We start from the raw sequence: 17,924 nt of genomic DNA on the forward strand, positions 1-17,924 counted from the left end.
CTTCCCTCAGCCCCTCCTTCTCCTGCCCTCAGCCTCCACGCCACCTCACTGGGCCCTGCTTTCTTCTGGTTCTCCATCATCTCCCCAGCAGTGAGCACAGCGCCAGGCACAGAGGAAGTCCTCAGACACCGCGGCTGCTGGTATTTCTAGAGAAGATAAGTGATGTTCTGGACTGAACTGCCCCACACCCAGTGATCGTCATGTCCTGCATCTATTGGTCTCTTTCTCTCTCTCTCTCTGTCTCTCCCTTTTTATTTCTTTTTAACAGCAGAAGAGACCTATATCCACTCAAATAATCTATTTTCCTATTTCATGCTAATAAGTTGAAAGAGGAGAAAGAAGGAAGTTCAGTACTTATAAAAGGAGGAGACTGGCAGTCACTCAACTATCATTTACTGAGCATTTTCAAGTGCTCGTCCTGAGTGTTACCACCAGGAACTTCATGAATTGGGTGCCATTATTATTATCCCCATTTACTGGCAGAAGACCTTGAACAGAGTGACTAGCCATGGTCATCCAGCTAGTAAGTGCTGGGATGGGGAACTGAAATCTGGACGTGTTTAACCCCACGACTGTTCTGTATTTCATAATTTCCTAGGCTCATTGGGATCTCATGCCCAGCCCCTCCCAGGCCCACCCCAACCTCTGGAATGAATGCAGATGGTCTGCCAGGTGGCTCTTGATGTAGGAGAGTGTTGCCTTGCTCCGACTGTGTTCCTGCCCAAGGCCAGCTGCACACATACAGGGTAGCACCTCCTCCCCCACCCCCACCCCCACCACGTCACTAAAACAATGTCAAACACGCCCTGGACCCAAGAAAGCACACGCCAAGAGGGGTCAGTCACTCCTCAGGAGCCAGCTCCTTGAGCTGCGGTAATTACTGGCCGCAGTCTCAAAGGCCCCCGCCTCTGCCCCTCACCCACACGCCCTGGGGTAGGCGGGCATCTCTTTCAATTAAGACCACTTCCTGCATTTAGAATCTTGGGAGTTTTTATCCAGACACGCTCTTGGCAAAATGTTCTGAAGCAAGTTGAAGATTTGGTGGAGAAAACGGCCAAGGGAGACACAAGGCTGGGGAGCCAGAAGAATTCAACAGAACGCAGGAAATAAATGAAGAAACAAGCCCACTCATCAAGACCCCTACTTATCAATGGTCCACAGAGAGGCTGGGAAGGCCTCCCTCCCAGCCGGGAGGACAGCGCTGGCCTGGGGATCCACTCACACTCATCTGAGCCACTGTCCCCAAGCCCATCCTGAGTCTGGGATAGAGGGGGCGTTGGGGTTGGGACACCGCAGAAAGGCAGGTGGGCAGACAGGAGTGCCCTCATCCAGTGCCCGTGGAGGCAGCCTCCTGTCCCCAGCCAGGTCACTTGGAGTCCAGGGGCCACACTGAGCACTGGTACCCTTTCTCCTACCCCCGGCATTGAGATCCTTCATGGCTGGGCTCCAGGCCACCCTGCCTCCTGGGCTCATTCCAGCTGGCATCTCTCCGCTCTGCTGTCACCCACTTCCCACGTGCCCACCCACCTTCCCAGGGCCATCCTGTGAGCCCCAGGCTGCCTGAGTGACTCCTGCTCCTCTGCCCACTGCTGGCACCTAAGCGAGGGACTTCATATACTAGTCGTGGCATCTGAAGCCCTGAGCATCCCCAGGAGAAGGTAAGTCCGGGAGAGAAGATCTTGAACTTGTCCTCCTCTTGCTCTAAGTACACCAGGAGCTGGGGCAAAGGGTATGGTCCTCCTAGCCTCATTTTTATTTTCCCAGAAGGATGAAATGTTACTTATCCACAACAAGCCATCCCGGGTCTGGAAGCATCCAGAGTCCTTGTGTACACTCTGAGGACACAAAACTATATTGAGTTGAACCTCATAAAATTTCTGCTACCTACCCCGCTAACCTCAAAAATGGCAATTTCCTGTGATTCAACCTAAAAAATTCCAGTGATGCAGAGGTAAATGAACCAGCATCCTTCCCTGGTTCTGCCGAGACAAAGGCTAAGCCCTGGAGGGAGGCAAACCCGCTCTCCTTGGACTGTGCATGTCTAGTGCTCCGGCCGGGACTGTGCGTGCCCGGCGCTCCGGCGGGGACTGTGCGTGCCCGGCGCTCCGGCCGGGACTGTGCGTGCCCGGCGCTCCGGCGGGGACTGTGCGTGCCCGGCGCTCCGGCGGGGACTGTGCCTGCCGGCGCTCCAACGGGGACTGTGCGTGCCCGGCGCTCCGGCGGGGACTGTGCGTGCCCGGCGCTCCGGCGGGGACTGTGCGTGCCGGGCGCTCCAACGGGGACTGTGCCTGCCGGCGCTCCAACGGGGACTGTGCGTGCCCGGCGCTCCGGCGGGGACTGTGCGTGCCCGGTGCTCCGGCGGGGACTGTGCGTGCGTGCCCGGCGCTCCGGCGGGGACTGTGCGTGCCCGGTGCTCCGGCGGGGACTGTGCGTGCGTGCCCGGCGCTCCGGCGGGGACTGTGCGTGCCCGGTGCTCCGGCCGGGACTGTGCATGCTCGGCGCTCCAGCCGTAGCAAAGGGGCCTATTACTAGGACCTTGGACACTTGGTGCCTTTGCTCATGCTTTTGCCTCTGCGTGCCTGAAATGCCTTCCTCATCTCTTCTTACTAAACTACTACCCATTCCTCAAAACCCAGCTCAAAGTCACCTTCAGCATGCCTTCTCTAACCCACAACTCCATCTAGTCAGTTCTTCCCTCCTTGGGGCTCAATCTGAGCCATGTATGGAGTTCTACTCATTTCACCTACCACTTTGCATCATCATTTGTTTTGTTTATACCTATCCCTAAACCACAGAGAGAATTCTCAGAAGGCGATGGTAGCATCCTCTTTACCTCTGAGCTGCCCAGGCTTCGCACTGAACTCATAGCTCTCAGTAAATACCTAATGAATGCATTTGGCAGAAATGTCATTCTATCATATGGAAACATTCTGTTTTTCATTTTAAAATACACCTATCATCTATCTATATTATATGCACTATGTACATGTATATCACACACACACACACACACACACGTATCACTCAGTAAAATGCTTACTAATCCAAGCAGTTTGTGCACTGAACATTCATGGCCTGTTATACCCATGGAAATAGTATAAATAGGCCCAGCATAGGTTCTGGATTTCTTGGATGAGAGTGTGCTCTTCTGATTCCCACCTGTGAGCCCTTAGATAAGTTTCTTACTTAGACATCAGTTTCCTTATCCATCAAGTGGGGCAAAGAGTACCTACTATCCAACAAGGTTGACACGGGTTATTACCAATGACACACCTCGCTCACTGCTTCTCAGAGCTGTTCTGTTGCTTTTATTTCTCTTGACATCTCATGGAGAGTGCAGTCATTGCCAACAGGGAGTATGTTTCAAGTTTCAGCCTGGTCACTCTTTTTCCCATTGAAATGCCACTTGCCATTCCTAAGCAGACAAGAAAACAGTGGAATTCCAGCAAGGGAGGGCTCCCCGGCATCTACTGATCGCCTGGTATCTTTTCCAAGAGTTTATCTGAAACTCATATAATAGAGTAGGGATCAATGAAACATTTCATAAACATGGGCTTTAAGAAACCTCTGGCCAGTTCCTACAAGGAATGGAATCTATACTTATTTTCATACATTATTAACACAAAAGGACAGTGAGCAAAGGGCAACAGAATTAACTAGCGGTCAGCATGGTGCTCCTTTGACCACTCAGAGGGACGCGGAGAGAAGCAGGACCGGCGTGGTGGAAGACAAATGAATAGTCTATTAGGCCGCCTTAAAGAGGAACTAGACTACGCATTCCTTTCTTTACCACTGTGTAATGCTATTAATATGACAACATGACCAAAAAAAAAAAAATAGCCCTAGGCATTTTGCTCTACTTTAGAAGCCTTCCATCTCGCACGGAAATATGAGAGAGAAAAAAAAGATCCAACCCAGAAATTGCTCCTTTGAATAATATTTCTGCAGTTCCACGGGACTGGCTTTAATAGTGTGCGTGTTCTGGATTCCAGTTGTCAATTAAGGACGCATCCAAATGCAGGGATAAATATGAAAATAATAGATATTGGCTTGCATTTCAACTTCAAAGTGCCCTATGTCAAACAGCGATTGAGCTGGATGCTACAGGACAAGAAACTGGGAATTAAGGAGGGAGGGAAGGGACCCAGTATCTCCTTCTTAATCAAAGAGCCAAGTCTGTGCTTGTTAATGGGCTTTACAGATGCGGGGAAAAGATGTGAATGCGAGCTCTTCTGCTTAGCGGCTGTGTGGCCCTGAGAAAGGTACTCAACCTCTCTGAGCTCAGGTTTCCTTCTCAGAAATCAGAAGTAATTCCTAGCTTTTGGCGGTGGCTAAACAATACCCATGATCAGATCAGGCTGCCCGGGGCAGGGCACGCAACGGGGGCCCCCAGAGGTTTTCCTCACCCTACACTTATCTCCCCTTTAAAGAGAGTGCAGGTTTGGAGATTACAGAGCTCTGGGACCAGGCAGGCAGAGTCCCAGAGGGAACTGTGGTTTGACCAAAAATAGGCCATTTGACCAAATGATTAAAAGTCTGTCGTATGCTAATGGTTGGACGGGGTGGACCTTGGGCCAATTTAGTAGGAGTAAATTGCAATTGATTTTCGAAGAAATTGCTTGTTCTCTTGCCTTTCCTCAGCTGTGTCACACTTTCTCACACACAGCTGCCTTTGTCACAGCCAGAACCAACCGAAACACGTGACAAGGCACACGTTGAATAATACAGACCTCCACGCTCACACACACATTATAAATACATGCACATGTGAGCAGGCAGATATACAAATATATCTATCGGTTGGATACATGTTTATATAGATGTTCAGAGGCTCAACATTAGAAATAATTCTGCACCACAGTATCCTTCTGTAGGGTTTTCAAATCCTTGTGGCTGGAAAACTATCCTGGGTCATTTTTGTGTTTTAACAACCTACTCTTTGAATAAAGATCATTAAAAAAAAACACACCCTTAAAATCTTCCCATGCACCCTTTCCCAACCCTAGCTATGAGTTCCTGGATATGAAAATGGTTAAAAGATCATAGGAGATAAAAAGAAATCATAAGAATGAAGGTTAACAATAGCTGCTTTCACCCCTAATTTCTGATATGGTGATAGGACCTCTTGGAACATTGATTAGAAGGGAAAGAGAGATGAAAGAAATACCCAGGGGACATAATGAATTAGCCCCTTATGCAAATCACCCATTCGTTTTCATCATTGACCCAGCAAGTTGAGTCTCTAAATTACTGGAAGTCGTTAGCCTCTTTAACAAAAATTTCCAGATAAAGGATTATTATTATTATTATTATTATTATTACTATTTCTAATCTGAGGGTTAAGGGAGCTTAAAGCAACAAATAAGTTCTCAGTTTCCCTTGCAGCCAACTCTAAAAGGGGCTAAAAGATATGAAAATTAACGTTCCAGCCACTGGTTTCTGTTGCCAAACACAGACTTATTAATTAACCCTTAGAAAGAAACAATTCCAAAACAATAAACAAGGACCACATAACTATAGTCAATGGCTGTGGTTCTCACCCTCACTGTGTAAAAACAGCGTGTGGCTTTCTGGGGGTGGGGAGGTGGGACACAAACCTGAACAGGCAACAGGACAATTTAAAAGAGGTGGGGTGATGCCAAGACATGGAGAGTTTCGGATATCGATTTAAAAACAGACACACGCCAAATTTCACTTGTCATTACTGTCCTAGACAATTTATGTTCCACTGTCCTAGAAATTTATGGAACTCTCTTGTTTTCTTATCAGTAAAATAAGGGCATTGGACTAGAACGACCTCCGAAAGTCCTACTGCATCTACAGTCCAGCGGTTCCTTTTATCCCTCTGTAAACACAGCACTTCTGAACATTTCATTTGTCTAACTGAAATCACAGGACGTGCATGTTGTCGACTCAACTCGTTCCTGCCTTCATTTTCTCTCCCCTACTCTCGTTTTCCCTTTGTGCCTATGTTCTTTTTCCTGATTTTGTTATCTTCTTCCATGTATTCAAATGAGATGCCATAAAGAAATTCTGGTTCCCAGTAAGGTATACATTTAACAAAGCCTCCTTTATAAATGTTATTAACATGAAAACCATATATGCCAAGATCACAAGTTTCTTGCGTATGAAGAAAGTGCTAGAAGAAAAATAGTGAGTCCGGAATAATACAAGACTCAACAAGCAGGCCCTTAGAGGAGGGAGGAAAACATATTAGAGACAATTCCCGTCCACTGCCCTTTTTATAAAAGGATGCTCTCAGGAAAGGTAGGCACTTGCCCAAGGTCAGCGGGCTCGTTAGGGGTAAAGCTGAAAGTTGACTCCCGGACCAGTGCTCTTTGGACCAAACAATCCTGATGCATGACTCTCTCTTGAGAATTCAGTCCTATATCCCAGAGGGGGGGAATAAAAGGGGGATATCCTTTGGAAAGAATCAGCTTCGACAGCAGAAAATTAATACACGGCAAGAAGAAATACTTCAGAGGACTAAGGAGGAGAAATGAGGACAGACATTGGCTATAAATAATCTTGCACCTTGTAACAATCTTTAGTTCATACAACTCCTTGTCACTCGCTGATGTTTTATCTCCCGTCTTCTGGAATTGGGACCTACAGTCACTCTACACAAACTATTTGGCGACCTCGACCTTCTCAGCCTTCATGAGGCCTTCGCCACGAGAACCTAGATACTGGGATGACCTGCTGCTCTCTCCATGAAACTTCTTGAGGTTGACAGTTAATCATCATGATAAAATTGGCCTTTGGAAGTGGTCAGTGTCACAAGAAGGCACAGATGCCTCTGGTTAACAGGTAAGTCAGCGGTTCTCAACCTGTGGGTCGCGACCCCAGCGGGGGTCAAATGACCAAAACACAGGGGTCGCCTAAAACCATTGGAAATCGCTGAGGTAGGTAATAAAGTATGTGTAGACTATGACTCCAGTGTTGTATAAAATACACACATATGTATACACATTCATATACATATATATATACACACACACATATATATATATATATACACACACACACACACACATGAAAAAATACAAAAGGCTCATACCAGTATGTTTACATTATCTTTGGGAGTTGGCAGGGTGGGTGATTTAAATTCGGTTTCCTTTTTGACATGTTTGTAATGTCTATGGTTCTACAATAAAAATGGATTGCTGAGGGGCTGGAGTGGGAGAGAGAAAGAGCCGAAAGTAGTGCCCTGTGGAAGGGAGATGTCGGTGTACTTAGCACAGCTGCCAGGAAGGAGGCATCTCCCCGCTCTACAGCACGCCCTCTCAGGGAGCAGTAATTCTTCCTGCTACGAGGGGCACTGGAGAGATTTATGGGGAGAGCTTAGAAGAATGGAGTCAGTCAAGCTGAGAATGGAAAGGCTGATCACAAGAATCCTTAAGCACAGGAAGAGCTCCCACCTCAGCAGCTGTAGCAAACTCACCTCTGACCAAAGAGCATAAGGAGAGGGCCCCGGAGGAACTGAGGGATATGGAGCAAGAATAAGGAAGGCCTTTCGCCAAAGGGAGTAAAGACTCAAACTCGGTTGTGAAGAGACAGGACTTTCCGGCCCTGGCTGGTTGGCTCAGTGGTAGAGTGTCGGCCTGGCCTGCAGGAGTCCCGGGTTCGATTCCCAGCCAGGGCACACAGGAGAAGCGCCCATCTGCTTCTCCACCCTTCCCCCTCTCCTTCCTCTCTGTCTCTCTTCCCCTCCTGCAGCCGAGGCTCCATTGGAGCAAAGATGGCCCGGGCGCTGGGGATGGCTCCATGGCCTCTGCCCCAGGCTCTAGAATGGCTCTGGTTGCAATAGAGCGATGTCCCGGAGAGGCAGAGCATCGCCCCCTGGTGGGCATGCCGGGTGGATCCCGGTCGGGTGCATGCGGGAGTCTGTCTGACTGCCTCCCCATTTCCAACTTCAGAAAAATACAAAAAAAAAAAAAGAGAGAGAGAGAGAGAGAGAGAAACAGGACTTTCTTGCACAGTCTGTTAGGGAGAGGATACAGTTTTCCTTTCTCGTCCCAGGTAGTTGATAAGCAGCCTCTCGTCTAAGAGCTCGGGAGGGCTATCCTTTTCAGGACATAGAATCATTGTTCCAAGGTCAGGGAATCAGATTTGCTGAGACAGTCCCAGTCTTGGAATCAGGAGCAAGTCAGCTAACCTGGCCCGGGGCAGAGAATTACAAATGACTGAGACTTATCAAGGACCAAATACATTTTAGGCATTACGCCAGGCATTTAAAATATTGCATCTTTCATTCACAGGAACCTGTAAGGTAGACATTACCACGTCACATTTTACATCCAAGGAGCCTGCGGCACAGTAAGTGCAAATGACCTGCTCAAACAAAACAAGCTGCAGAGCTAAGATGCGCCCAGGATGATGGAACTCCAGAGCACGTGTTCTTCCTCCGGCATCAGCATGTACCAAGACCTAGAGGCACGAAGCTGGGAGAGCAGCTCACCAACCCAGCTTGTTTGGACACAGGGTGGCTGGGTTGAGACAGAAGGTCAATTACTAGAGGAATCTAATGAGGAAAACAGAAGCTAAGTCACCAAGGTGCTAAGGTAAGACCTGGCAGTGAGGAGGCCAGGTGGGATAGGGAGAAAGTCGGCAGTAAGAAGGCCAGTGCAAAGTTCAAGTGAGAAATAAGAAGGGAATGGAGAGGCCCTGGCTGGTGGCTCAGCGGCAGAATATCAACCCTGCATGTAGAAGTCCTGGGGTCAGTTCTCAGTCAAGGAACACAGAAGCAATCATCTGTTTCTTTACTGCCCTCCCCCTCCCTTTCCCTCTCTCTCTCTTCCCCTCCCATAGCCATGGTTCTATTGATTCGAGCACACTGGCACTAGCCCCTGAGAATGCCTCTAGGGAGCCTCCACTTCAGGTGCTAAATATAGCTTGGTTGCAAGCATGGCCCCAGATGGGCAGAGCATCGGTCCCAAGTGGATACTGGTTGGGGAGCATGCGGAAGTCTGTCTATCTCCCGTCCTTTCACTTAAATAAATAAATAAATAAATAAGGAGGGAATGGAGAGAGGACAGCAATTCAAAAGACAGCAGCTAATTTCAGTGCGACTTAGCAATGAGTCTGAAGGCGTGAGGACGGAGGGAATGGAGATGGCCCCAAAGCTTACAACATAGGCAGATAGATAATGCCATTATGTAAGACAAGAGACTGGAGGAGACAAGGGTGTAAGGAGAAAAGGGGCAAAGTGATGAAATCCACTGTGGATGTGCTGAGTTTGGAGTAACCGAGATACCTCCAGATGAAGTCACCCAAGACTGAGCTGGAAATACTAGTTTATAGAGAGGCTGGAATAGGAGGCAAGACTAAGTCATGGGTGTAAGTAGTAACGAGATCCTCAGAATGGATCAAGTTTGTCCAGAGAGTATGCAGAACAGAAAGAAGCCACCACTAGCCTCCTCTATGGCGACAGCACGTTCTGGCAAAATTCTTGGAGGCTACCCTCAAGCAGTGTGGTCCTCGCCAAACTGCTTCCCCTCTCTGAGCTTCACTTCTGTAAAAAAACAGAGAGTCACACTAAATCTCTAAGGCCCTTCCTCCTGATGTTCAGCCACCCATGGTTAATGGGATGCCTGCTAGGGGACAGGAAGGATGCTCCAAGCTGAGAAGACACCAGATATAATATGCAAGTCCTGGGCTTTCTAGTGGGAAAGACAGAGACATAAATAAGTGCTCTCCATATGCTGTGATTAACAACTATCATAAAGGCAAGAGCGAAATGCAGCCTGCGAGAGTCCTGAGTGGGAGTACCTGTCAGGGAGAATTGTAGCATGGCCCTTAGAGGTGAAATTCGATCTTGATCTTGAAGAACTAACAGAGACTTCCCCTAGGGAGGCAAAGCCATGTGCAGAGAGGTACAAGCTGGCCTGCTAGAGAGTCTACGTATGCTAGATAGAAAACAAAAAACAAAATGAGGGTTCTCAAATATTGGGACAACACAATTAGCTCTTTTAGAGAGCGGAGCGGAAAGGACCACTCAACACCCACCCATAGCAGTGGGTATTTACAAACCTTTCTCCCTCAACGTGAAAGACATTAGATGGCCACATAAGGCTCTTCTTCAGTATGTTAAAATTTTAAGAAAAGTTTTCTAGCGGTGACATAAATAGGATGGTACATAATAATAGAAATGCTAAGTATGGCTAATTATTCATAGCATCATTCAGGGACAAAAAAAAAACAAAACAAAAGGAGCTGGACTCAAAAGGGAGTTTAGAGACATCTCATCCTGGAGCAACCATTACTTGAGAACTAATCTCAAGATGTGCAGGCGTCCTGGGAAGGTCTAAGCCCCTCTGGGGACTTGGAAGGAAATAATCACAGGGTCAGCGAGCTGAAACCTGTCTTCCACCAAATCAGATCTCAGCTGTTCAAATCCTAACCTCACTTTTTCCCCATCGTCTATCCACTTGGTCCTTGTTTGCCACCCCAGCATCTTCGATTATATGCTAAGAAGGTCTGGCATCTCTTGACTCTTCTCTACAAAATCCAACCTCCCGATCAATACATGCAGACCTCGGCCGGGGCCTCTTTCTCTCCTGCTGCCATCGGGGTGCTCACACCCTCCCTCTGATCCTCCGTCCTCGGGCTTGTCTTGGCACCCACTCTACTCTCAAAGTCTCTCTCTGCTTTGTTCTCCGCCCCCAGAGTCCAAAACCACTGCCAACAAATTCATCTTCCTTTCAAAACACCATTTCCTTCTTGCTGCTTTGTTGAACTTTTGTGAAGAAGAAGAAAAGACGAGGCAGAATGGAGGTTCAAGGGCGGAGAGCGGTGGCTGCCAGAGACACAGGTGTGAAAACACCACCTGGCGGCTCCGTGCTCTGTGTCTCCGAGCACCCCCTCGTGGCCCTCAACGCACTTTCTCGTGATCTCTCCTCTCCTCCCTCATCCTCTTGCACTGGCTCACGTCATCCTTTGTGCACTCCTGATGACTGCCTGGTTCTTCATGTGTGACACCCCTAAAAGCCACACTGGCATCACCCCAAAGCCGAGGCACCTCCTGGAGCCCGTCCAAGTGCCTGAGAGGTCAAACGCATCTACCATCGCGTTTCCGCCAGACCGGCCAGCCTCCCCGACCCCTTATGGCAGTTCCCACCCGAGCTGACTCCTTCGTTTCCCGGCTGCAGCTCGGGCTGCGGGAGAGTGGACAATCTGTAGATCCGACCTCACTTTGACCTCACGATGGCCTTTCAACTGGCGAGCCAGTAAACACTGGGAAAGATGGCTGTGGGGTTTTGAGGAGTCAAAAGAAAATGGAAACTGAAGAACGTCAAACATGTCCTGTTCGGTGAAAGGATTCAGCTCACACTTAATGTCTGTGGATAAACATTCTCTTCACATTGGGCCGAGAAAGCCAAATATGGAAACTGCTGCCATATCTGTACAAGGCAGAGGCCCCTGTTGTCCTGGTTTCTTCAGAGAGATTTTTCAGGACAGAAAAGATGTTCTAGAAACTCGGATTCAAACCATGAGAAGCAACATTTATCATCCTGCGCCTCTGTCCTTCCCCATCTTACAAATGCCAAACTGGATAGTATGCATTATTCAATGCCTTAAAACCTCTCAGGGCTCCATTTGGCTTCCCTACACCCACTTAAGGCACAGAGTACGTATCAGAAGTCAAAGCTCATTAGTGCTGGAGCCTAAATTAAATGCCCTCGAGATATAAAATGTAGCCAGCTCTAGACAAGGCCTTCCCGGCTCTGATGAAACCATCGTGACTTCCGGGTTCTAACAGGACAAGGCTCACAAATTCAGGATCACATTTGCTCTGAAGAGATACCTACTGAGGGAGGGATCCCCAAAATGAGTGACTGAGACTTGGTCTGGAGAGAAGAATTCCCAAGTACGCATCAAAGACGTTCAGATAAACCAGTGGTATTTGAGAAGGACCCGGCCCACTTGGAGGGTAGGACAAAGGCAAAGATTGAAAATTCAGTGCAAGAGCACAGTGGAGGCATTCTGGAGGTGACCTTGATCTTCCCCCAGAATCATGCACTGTTAGGACTGGAGATTATTCACTCCAGTGGCCTCATTATATCAAGAGAAGGGAGATCCAGAAAGGGAAAATAAGTCTGTTAAAAGTCCCATAGCGGTTCTGAAATTATAACCCAAATGGCCCTTTTTCCTTGCCAACTTCTTCCGGTTGTCCATGGGAAGGTCCTTCCAGGCATGAGGACAAAGACTGCGGAGTAACACAGCCACAGGGCAGGCAGCAGGCAAAAGGCTCTGCCCTTCAAAAGCAGTAGGAAGGCCAAGTTCAATTCTGGTCCCACATCTGCCACGCCCCATCCTTGCTCACAGACCTGCTCCTGTGAGAGCAGACGGTAACATATACTTGTCCTGTCTGGGCCAAGGGGGACAAACAGCATTAGTAGGGATTTGGAGTGGAAATTCTCAGCATTCTTCCCGATAATCAGATGAATGCCTGATACTAAACTTGTCCCGTCATATCTTAAACCCAACACACACACACACACACACACACACACACACATTTTCCTCTGAACCAAAAGAAAGAATAATGTAGAAGCGTGTTTCTCAAGTTTCATGAGCTTCTGAAGCACCCAGCCCAGAGACCTTCTTGAAGTGCAAATTCAGGCTCAGTAGGTCTGGCCGAGAGCCTGAGACGCCACCCTACTAACCACCTCCCAGATGACTGTGCTGCCATCTCGGGCCCACACTCTGAGCAGCCGGAGACAGATGTCACCCAGTCCTGGAACCAAACAAATGCGGGTTTCAATTCTGGTTCCCTTTTCACCCAGTCCCCCAACCCCCGTCTTCCCGGGCAGCGGCTGTCAGTCTGTTCTCTCTGTCTGTGAGTCTGTCCCTATTTTGTTTGTTAGTTTTTATTTTGTTCATCAGATTCCACATGTAAGTGAAACGACGGTGAGGATTAAGGAAAGAAAAAAACCTTATAGATACAGACAACAGTGGGGGGACTGCAGGAGGAAAAGGGAATGGGGGAGGCGGGAGAGGGGAGGGGGTAGATGGTGACGGAGGGAAGACTTAACTTGGGGTGCTGAACACTCAATGCGATACACAGATGATGTGTCATAGAACTGTGCACCTGAAACCTGTTTAAGTTTACTAACCAGTGTCACCCCAAAAAGTTTAATAAAAAAATTAAAGAAGAAAAAATAAAATTAAAAAGTAAAATAATAAAATAAAAGGTAAATTCTGGTCCACCATTTAAGAGCTTTGTGGTCCTTGGACTGGTTTCCTAACTTCACACTGCCTCAACCGCCTCATCTCTAAAATGGACATAAGAACAGCTAAGGAGCACTCGATGATGATTACTTAAGTTAATGATGTGAAGCCCTTAACATAGTGTCTGGCGTAGTATAATGAGGGCTTGATTAAGGTCAGTTGCTGGCTGCCTCTAAGATTCATGAGGGCAGGGACATCTGTGTGGCTCAGTGCCAAAACCCCAATGGCTATGACTAGGATGTGGTAGGTGCTCAATGGATGTTTGTGAACGCATAAATGTATCTAACATACACCCATGCATAAGCTAGTATTTACACGCTTCTTTGGTTCTATGGCTTTCTGCAGGAAAACATAAAACATTCAGAACACCAGAACATTCACCAATAACAAACCATCATCTCATAGAATCAAATCCATTAACCAACACGTAGAACCACTGAGAAACATATCATTTGTGATGGCTATACACACTTGAGAAAATGTCTTCACGGTAAACAAATACAGACAACATCCGTCAGGAATCTGTACATCATTAAGAGAGATTACTGCCTTGCTCATTACTTATGGGGCTGTCTGAACGCAGATGTTATGACAAACAATTCTAAAGCTAAGTTCACTTCCAAACCAAACGCTGAATTGCAAGGAGAGACAAAACAAACCATGGGAAGCGAGAGTACTTTTTAAACGGCCACCAGGGCAGTAATACATTGCATTATGTATGCACACCCTTTTGCTCAGGAAAAATTGGAAACAAAAGAACAGTTAACAAATGGTAGAGCTGAATCTTTTGAATCAAAGGCGGACAAATAAGCCCGCAATTCTTCAACAATCTCAGATCATCTTCAGACATCTCATAAAGTAGCATCACTAAAACAGATCCCATTTCAGGAAGGCACTGTGTATGGTATGTAGCAAGAAGGGAATACGATTGCCACCTACAGACAGAACCGGCACTCCCTTTGCAAGTGCTGGCCAATCATATTTTAATGTGGAAAAAAAAATTCAACCAAGTCACCTCCCTCCAACCTCTTCCAAACCACCACACCACATTACTTCATTTAGAATTACTTTCAAGTCATACAATCATCTCTAGGCGTTCTGCCTCTTCATTATCATCATCCTATTTCTAATTTCCCAGAAACACTGCACCATTCAACTACCTACTTATACGCTATTTGAGAGCCAAAGAGAATACAAGCCAATGGATTTCAAGCAGGCAAGGGTCCCAGAGTGGAAGTATAAATCTGCTTACCTGGTATGAAGGGGACCACCCGGAATATATCAGACAGTCTGCTGTTGACTGGTTCGTATGGGGAATCTTCAAGCAGATCATTTCCTAAACACAACAGAAAAACTGGGCTCAGATCTGGAACACAGACATATTTCAGGACGTTTTTGTTACTGAATCTGAATCCTAATTATGTTATAATTGTGTAACAAAAAGATGCGGAAACTTTCAAAGCTTTCAAATGCCTCTATTTGGCTACATAGAGTTGTTTTTTTCATTCCCTCTGCCTTTGTTGTCCTGGTTCTCCCCAGAGTGCCATGAAACCAGGGAAGAGCAACCCAGCCTGATCTTGCCAGAACACTCTCCCACTTTTGCAAAGGAATGAAAGCAGAGAGGAAGAAGCCAGTGATATCACATGCCCAGCTTGCCTCCAGGAACCAATGGAAGAAAGGTGACTCAAAAGAGGCCCCCGTTCCTTTGCTCCGGAAACTTGGCATATGGTCAGAGAGCAGGTACCCTGGTGATTACACAGTCGGTCTTGGAAACAGGTTTTCATTAGTAGGTTCTGGAGAAAGTGGCAGCTGATAGGTCAGTTCTGTTTATTAAAGAATTTGGGTGTGAGGATCAGTGGAGAATGGATACACTGGATGTTTGTGTTAGATTTACAAGCACTAGCCACATCTGTTTCACAAGGACCGAGAAACTGCCGTGGGAATGGATGGCTGTGAAACATGGACTTGTCCCTCTCTGAGCCTCCTCTGTGTTAACCAAGGGTGAGCAGCAGCAGCTGGTTCGAGGCTCACTAAGCTAAGCTGACAAAAGGTTTTCCCCACATCAGCCTTTGTTCGGCTTTGAGGGGAGTCAAGATAGACTAGATTCTACTGGACCTTTACAGTGTGATTTTTTATCTGATGTCAGAAAAGACAGAAGGACAGAATATAGGGGGAAAGTCCAGGCAAGATGCAGTGCAAGTCTTTGTATTATTGTTCTGTGGAGACAGCTCTCCTTACAGAGAAGTTGCAGTCCCTCGGGTGGCCTTTAACATTCCTACTCCTGCTCTGACCGGGTTTCAGAGAGGGCAGCGGGGTCCTGGGGTGTCCCCTTCACCCCTTGATGAGTTTTCCAACAACCAGGCCCCAACAGTGCTGCTGGGGAGGCAGCAAACACCAGCTGCTGCTGTCCCTGGGGGCCAATGAAAGGTCCTCATTCTGCAGCTGGGAAGAAGTGAGTGGATGATGAGGTCAGCCAGACCGGGGGCGGGGGGACAGAGGGGCCCGACGGTAGGCGCGTACCCTGCAGGCTCTGGTACATGCTCCAGTAGATGCGAAGGCAGTTTTTCTCCTTCTTCATACCCCGCTTGCAGCGGCAGTTGTAGAGCGACTTCTGTTTGAGGGCCTCCATGGCGCTGCGGCACTCGTCCTTGGCCTCCAGGCCGGACGTCAGGCTGAAGTTGGTCTCCTTGCCCGCCACGCACTGCCTCAGCGTGCGGTACTTGGTGCTGCAGCTCTGCTCCTTCAGGCACTGATCGCTGGCTTTCACGCAGTCCAGGCGGTCCCCGCCGCTCACCTCCGCCGAGAGGAGCACGTCTGCGGGCGGAGGGAGGCAGTGTCAGTGCGCTTGGGCACCGGCCGATGTGCCACCCCGCGGGAGGGCGCGTGCCTGCGCGGGGACCCTGACGCCCCCACTACACCCAGGAGTCCATTTTCCCGCCCTGGGACCTCCTGCTGCCTGGGTCTCCCCTTACCCCACTTTCCCAAGCCCCTGGGGCTTTGCGGACTTTTCGGGGTTCCCAGAGAACCACTGCTACCCACTGTGCGTGCCAGCCCCTCAGCCCCGGGCAGACCTGCCGGACCCCCGGCTCCAGCTGCGGGCTTGGCGCAGGCCGCGTGAAACCCAGGGATTTCCAGAAAAGGACAGCGGCGGCCGGCTGGGCGCTGGGCGCACGGCAGGCGAACCCTGGTCCGTGGCCCGCCGGGTGGGGAACACTAGGATGTTACTCTGGGAAAAAAGTTTTCCCTTCGAAGTTTGTCTCTTGGCCCAAGGCTCGCCCACACCCCACCTGCCTGCCGCACATCCACGAGGCACCCGGGTCGGAGCCGGAGGGCTCGCACCCCTTTATTCCTGCTGGGTTAGGTCATTAAAAGCCACAGAAAATAAAAACCCAGCACGGAAAGCCGCGGGCAACTGCGCGTGGACACCGCCTCCCCAGCCTGAGGCGCTGGGAATTCATGATCGCCTTCCCCAAAATGAAACTTCGCCCTCCCACACCCAGCGCCCCCCACACCGCGAGGACTCCTCGGAAAGGCTCAGCGGGTAAGAAGTCCAGCCGCAGCCTCGACTTACCGAGAAGCGGCAGCACGAAGTACAGAGTCGCCAGGAACATGGTGCCGGCACGCAGCTGGTCCCCACCCCCAAAAAAACCCCGAGCCGTCGCTGGGTCTCGCCGAGGGAGCTCAGCGTGCAGCGGTCCCCGGGCCGGCGCGCTGCTCTGGTCGCCCAAAGTTCAGCTCCATCCAGCGCAAGAGCAAACTCCCGGGTCCGTCTGCCGCCACAGCCGCGGGCGACTCCGCTCCGAGCGGGCGGCTGGTGAAGGCGGGCGGTGGATCCGCTTTTAGGGGTTCAGGTCCGACCCAACCTGAAAGGGAGAGCGCTCTTTGAAATGAGAGCCGAGAGCGCTCGAGTCTGCCCCCCGCCCCTCTGCCCTCCGCTGCTCCCGCCTCGGGGGACTCTCCAGAGCCCCGGCGAGGGCCCACCCCTGCCCGCGTCCGGGCGCCGGGAGGGGGCGCGGGGAGGCGCGTGTGCGTGTATTCCCGGGCAGCCGCCCGCACCCACAGAGGGGGGCTGGAGAGGTCGGACGCAGGCTCCCAAAGTCCAAGGGGGTGTCTGCCGGGTCCAACCAGAGAGGCTGGACGCAAACAAACAAACAAACAAATAAATAAGTAACGTTACTTTCCGAGTGCCGCGAGCGGAGACAGCTGCTGCCCGGAGTCCAAGCACTCGGCGGCAGCGGCTCTCTCTCCAGCCCTGGCGCGGGAAGAGCCCCTTCTCCGGGGAAGTTCGCCGCCCCTCCTCGCGCCAGCCCTCCCCACCCAAACCACCAATCGCTGCCCCCCATCGCCGTATCCCCTCCTCCCCGGCTCGCCTTCTTTCTAAGGTGGAGGGGAAGCTACGTCCGGGTTTGAGCTGAAACCCGGCTGGTGCGCCCCTACCCGCGGCGCGTCCTCGGCTCCCTCCACGGCGTCCGTGCCGCGCACACTCTAGCCCAGAGCCCTAGACTCGGTCGCACCAGTGCCATTAAGCTAGGCGAGCGCGCCAGCCCGCAGCCCCGGAGCGCCAGAGCAGGTGCAGCCCAGCGCGCGCCCCCGGGGCCCGAAGTTGGAGGGCGCTTGCAAGAGGAATATGGGGGAGTGGCGATAGATTCCCAAAGAGACAGAATGAGAAAACTCTCTCCAAATGCCACCAA

General features: G+C 49.9%; 1 protein-coding gene across 3 annotated transcripts in view; it reads right to left on the bottom strand.

Moving 5' to 3' along the window:
* Positions 1–17,472, bottom strand: part of GFRA1 (GDNF family receptor alpha 1) — a 188,733-nt gene extending 171,261 nt beyond the window's left edge. For 2 of the 3 annotated variants that reach the window (XM_066239119.1, XM_066239117.1), the window contains exons 1-3: positions 16,805–17,468; positions 15,754–16,047; positions 14,486–14,569 (exon numbers count right to left, since the gene is read on the bottom strand). In XM_066239119.1, coding sequence (XP_066095216.1) covers positions 14,486–14,569; positions 15,754–16,047; positions 16,805–16,844 — 418 coding nt within the window. In that variant the 5' untranslated portion in view covers positions 16,845–17,468. Of the gene's footprint in view, positions 1–14,485; positions 14,570–15,753; positions 16,048–16,804 lie in introns of all 3 variants that reach the window. The other variant, XM_066239118.1, reaches the window with a different exon arrangement.
* Positions 17,473–17,924: the final 452 nt, after the last annotated feature.

This window comes from Saccopteryx bilineata, chromosome 7, assembly GCF_036850765.1.
Source record: "Saccopteryx bilineata isolate mSacBil1 chromosome 7, mSacBil1_pri_phased_curated, whole genome shotgun sequence".
In the NCBI taxonomy this organism is placed as follows: Eukaryota; Metazoa; Chordata; class Mammalia; order Chiroptera; family Emballonuridae; genus Saccopteryx; species Saccopteryx bilineata.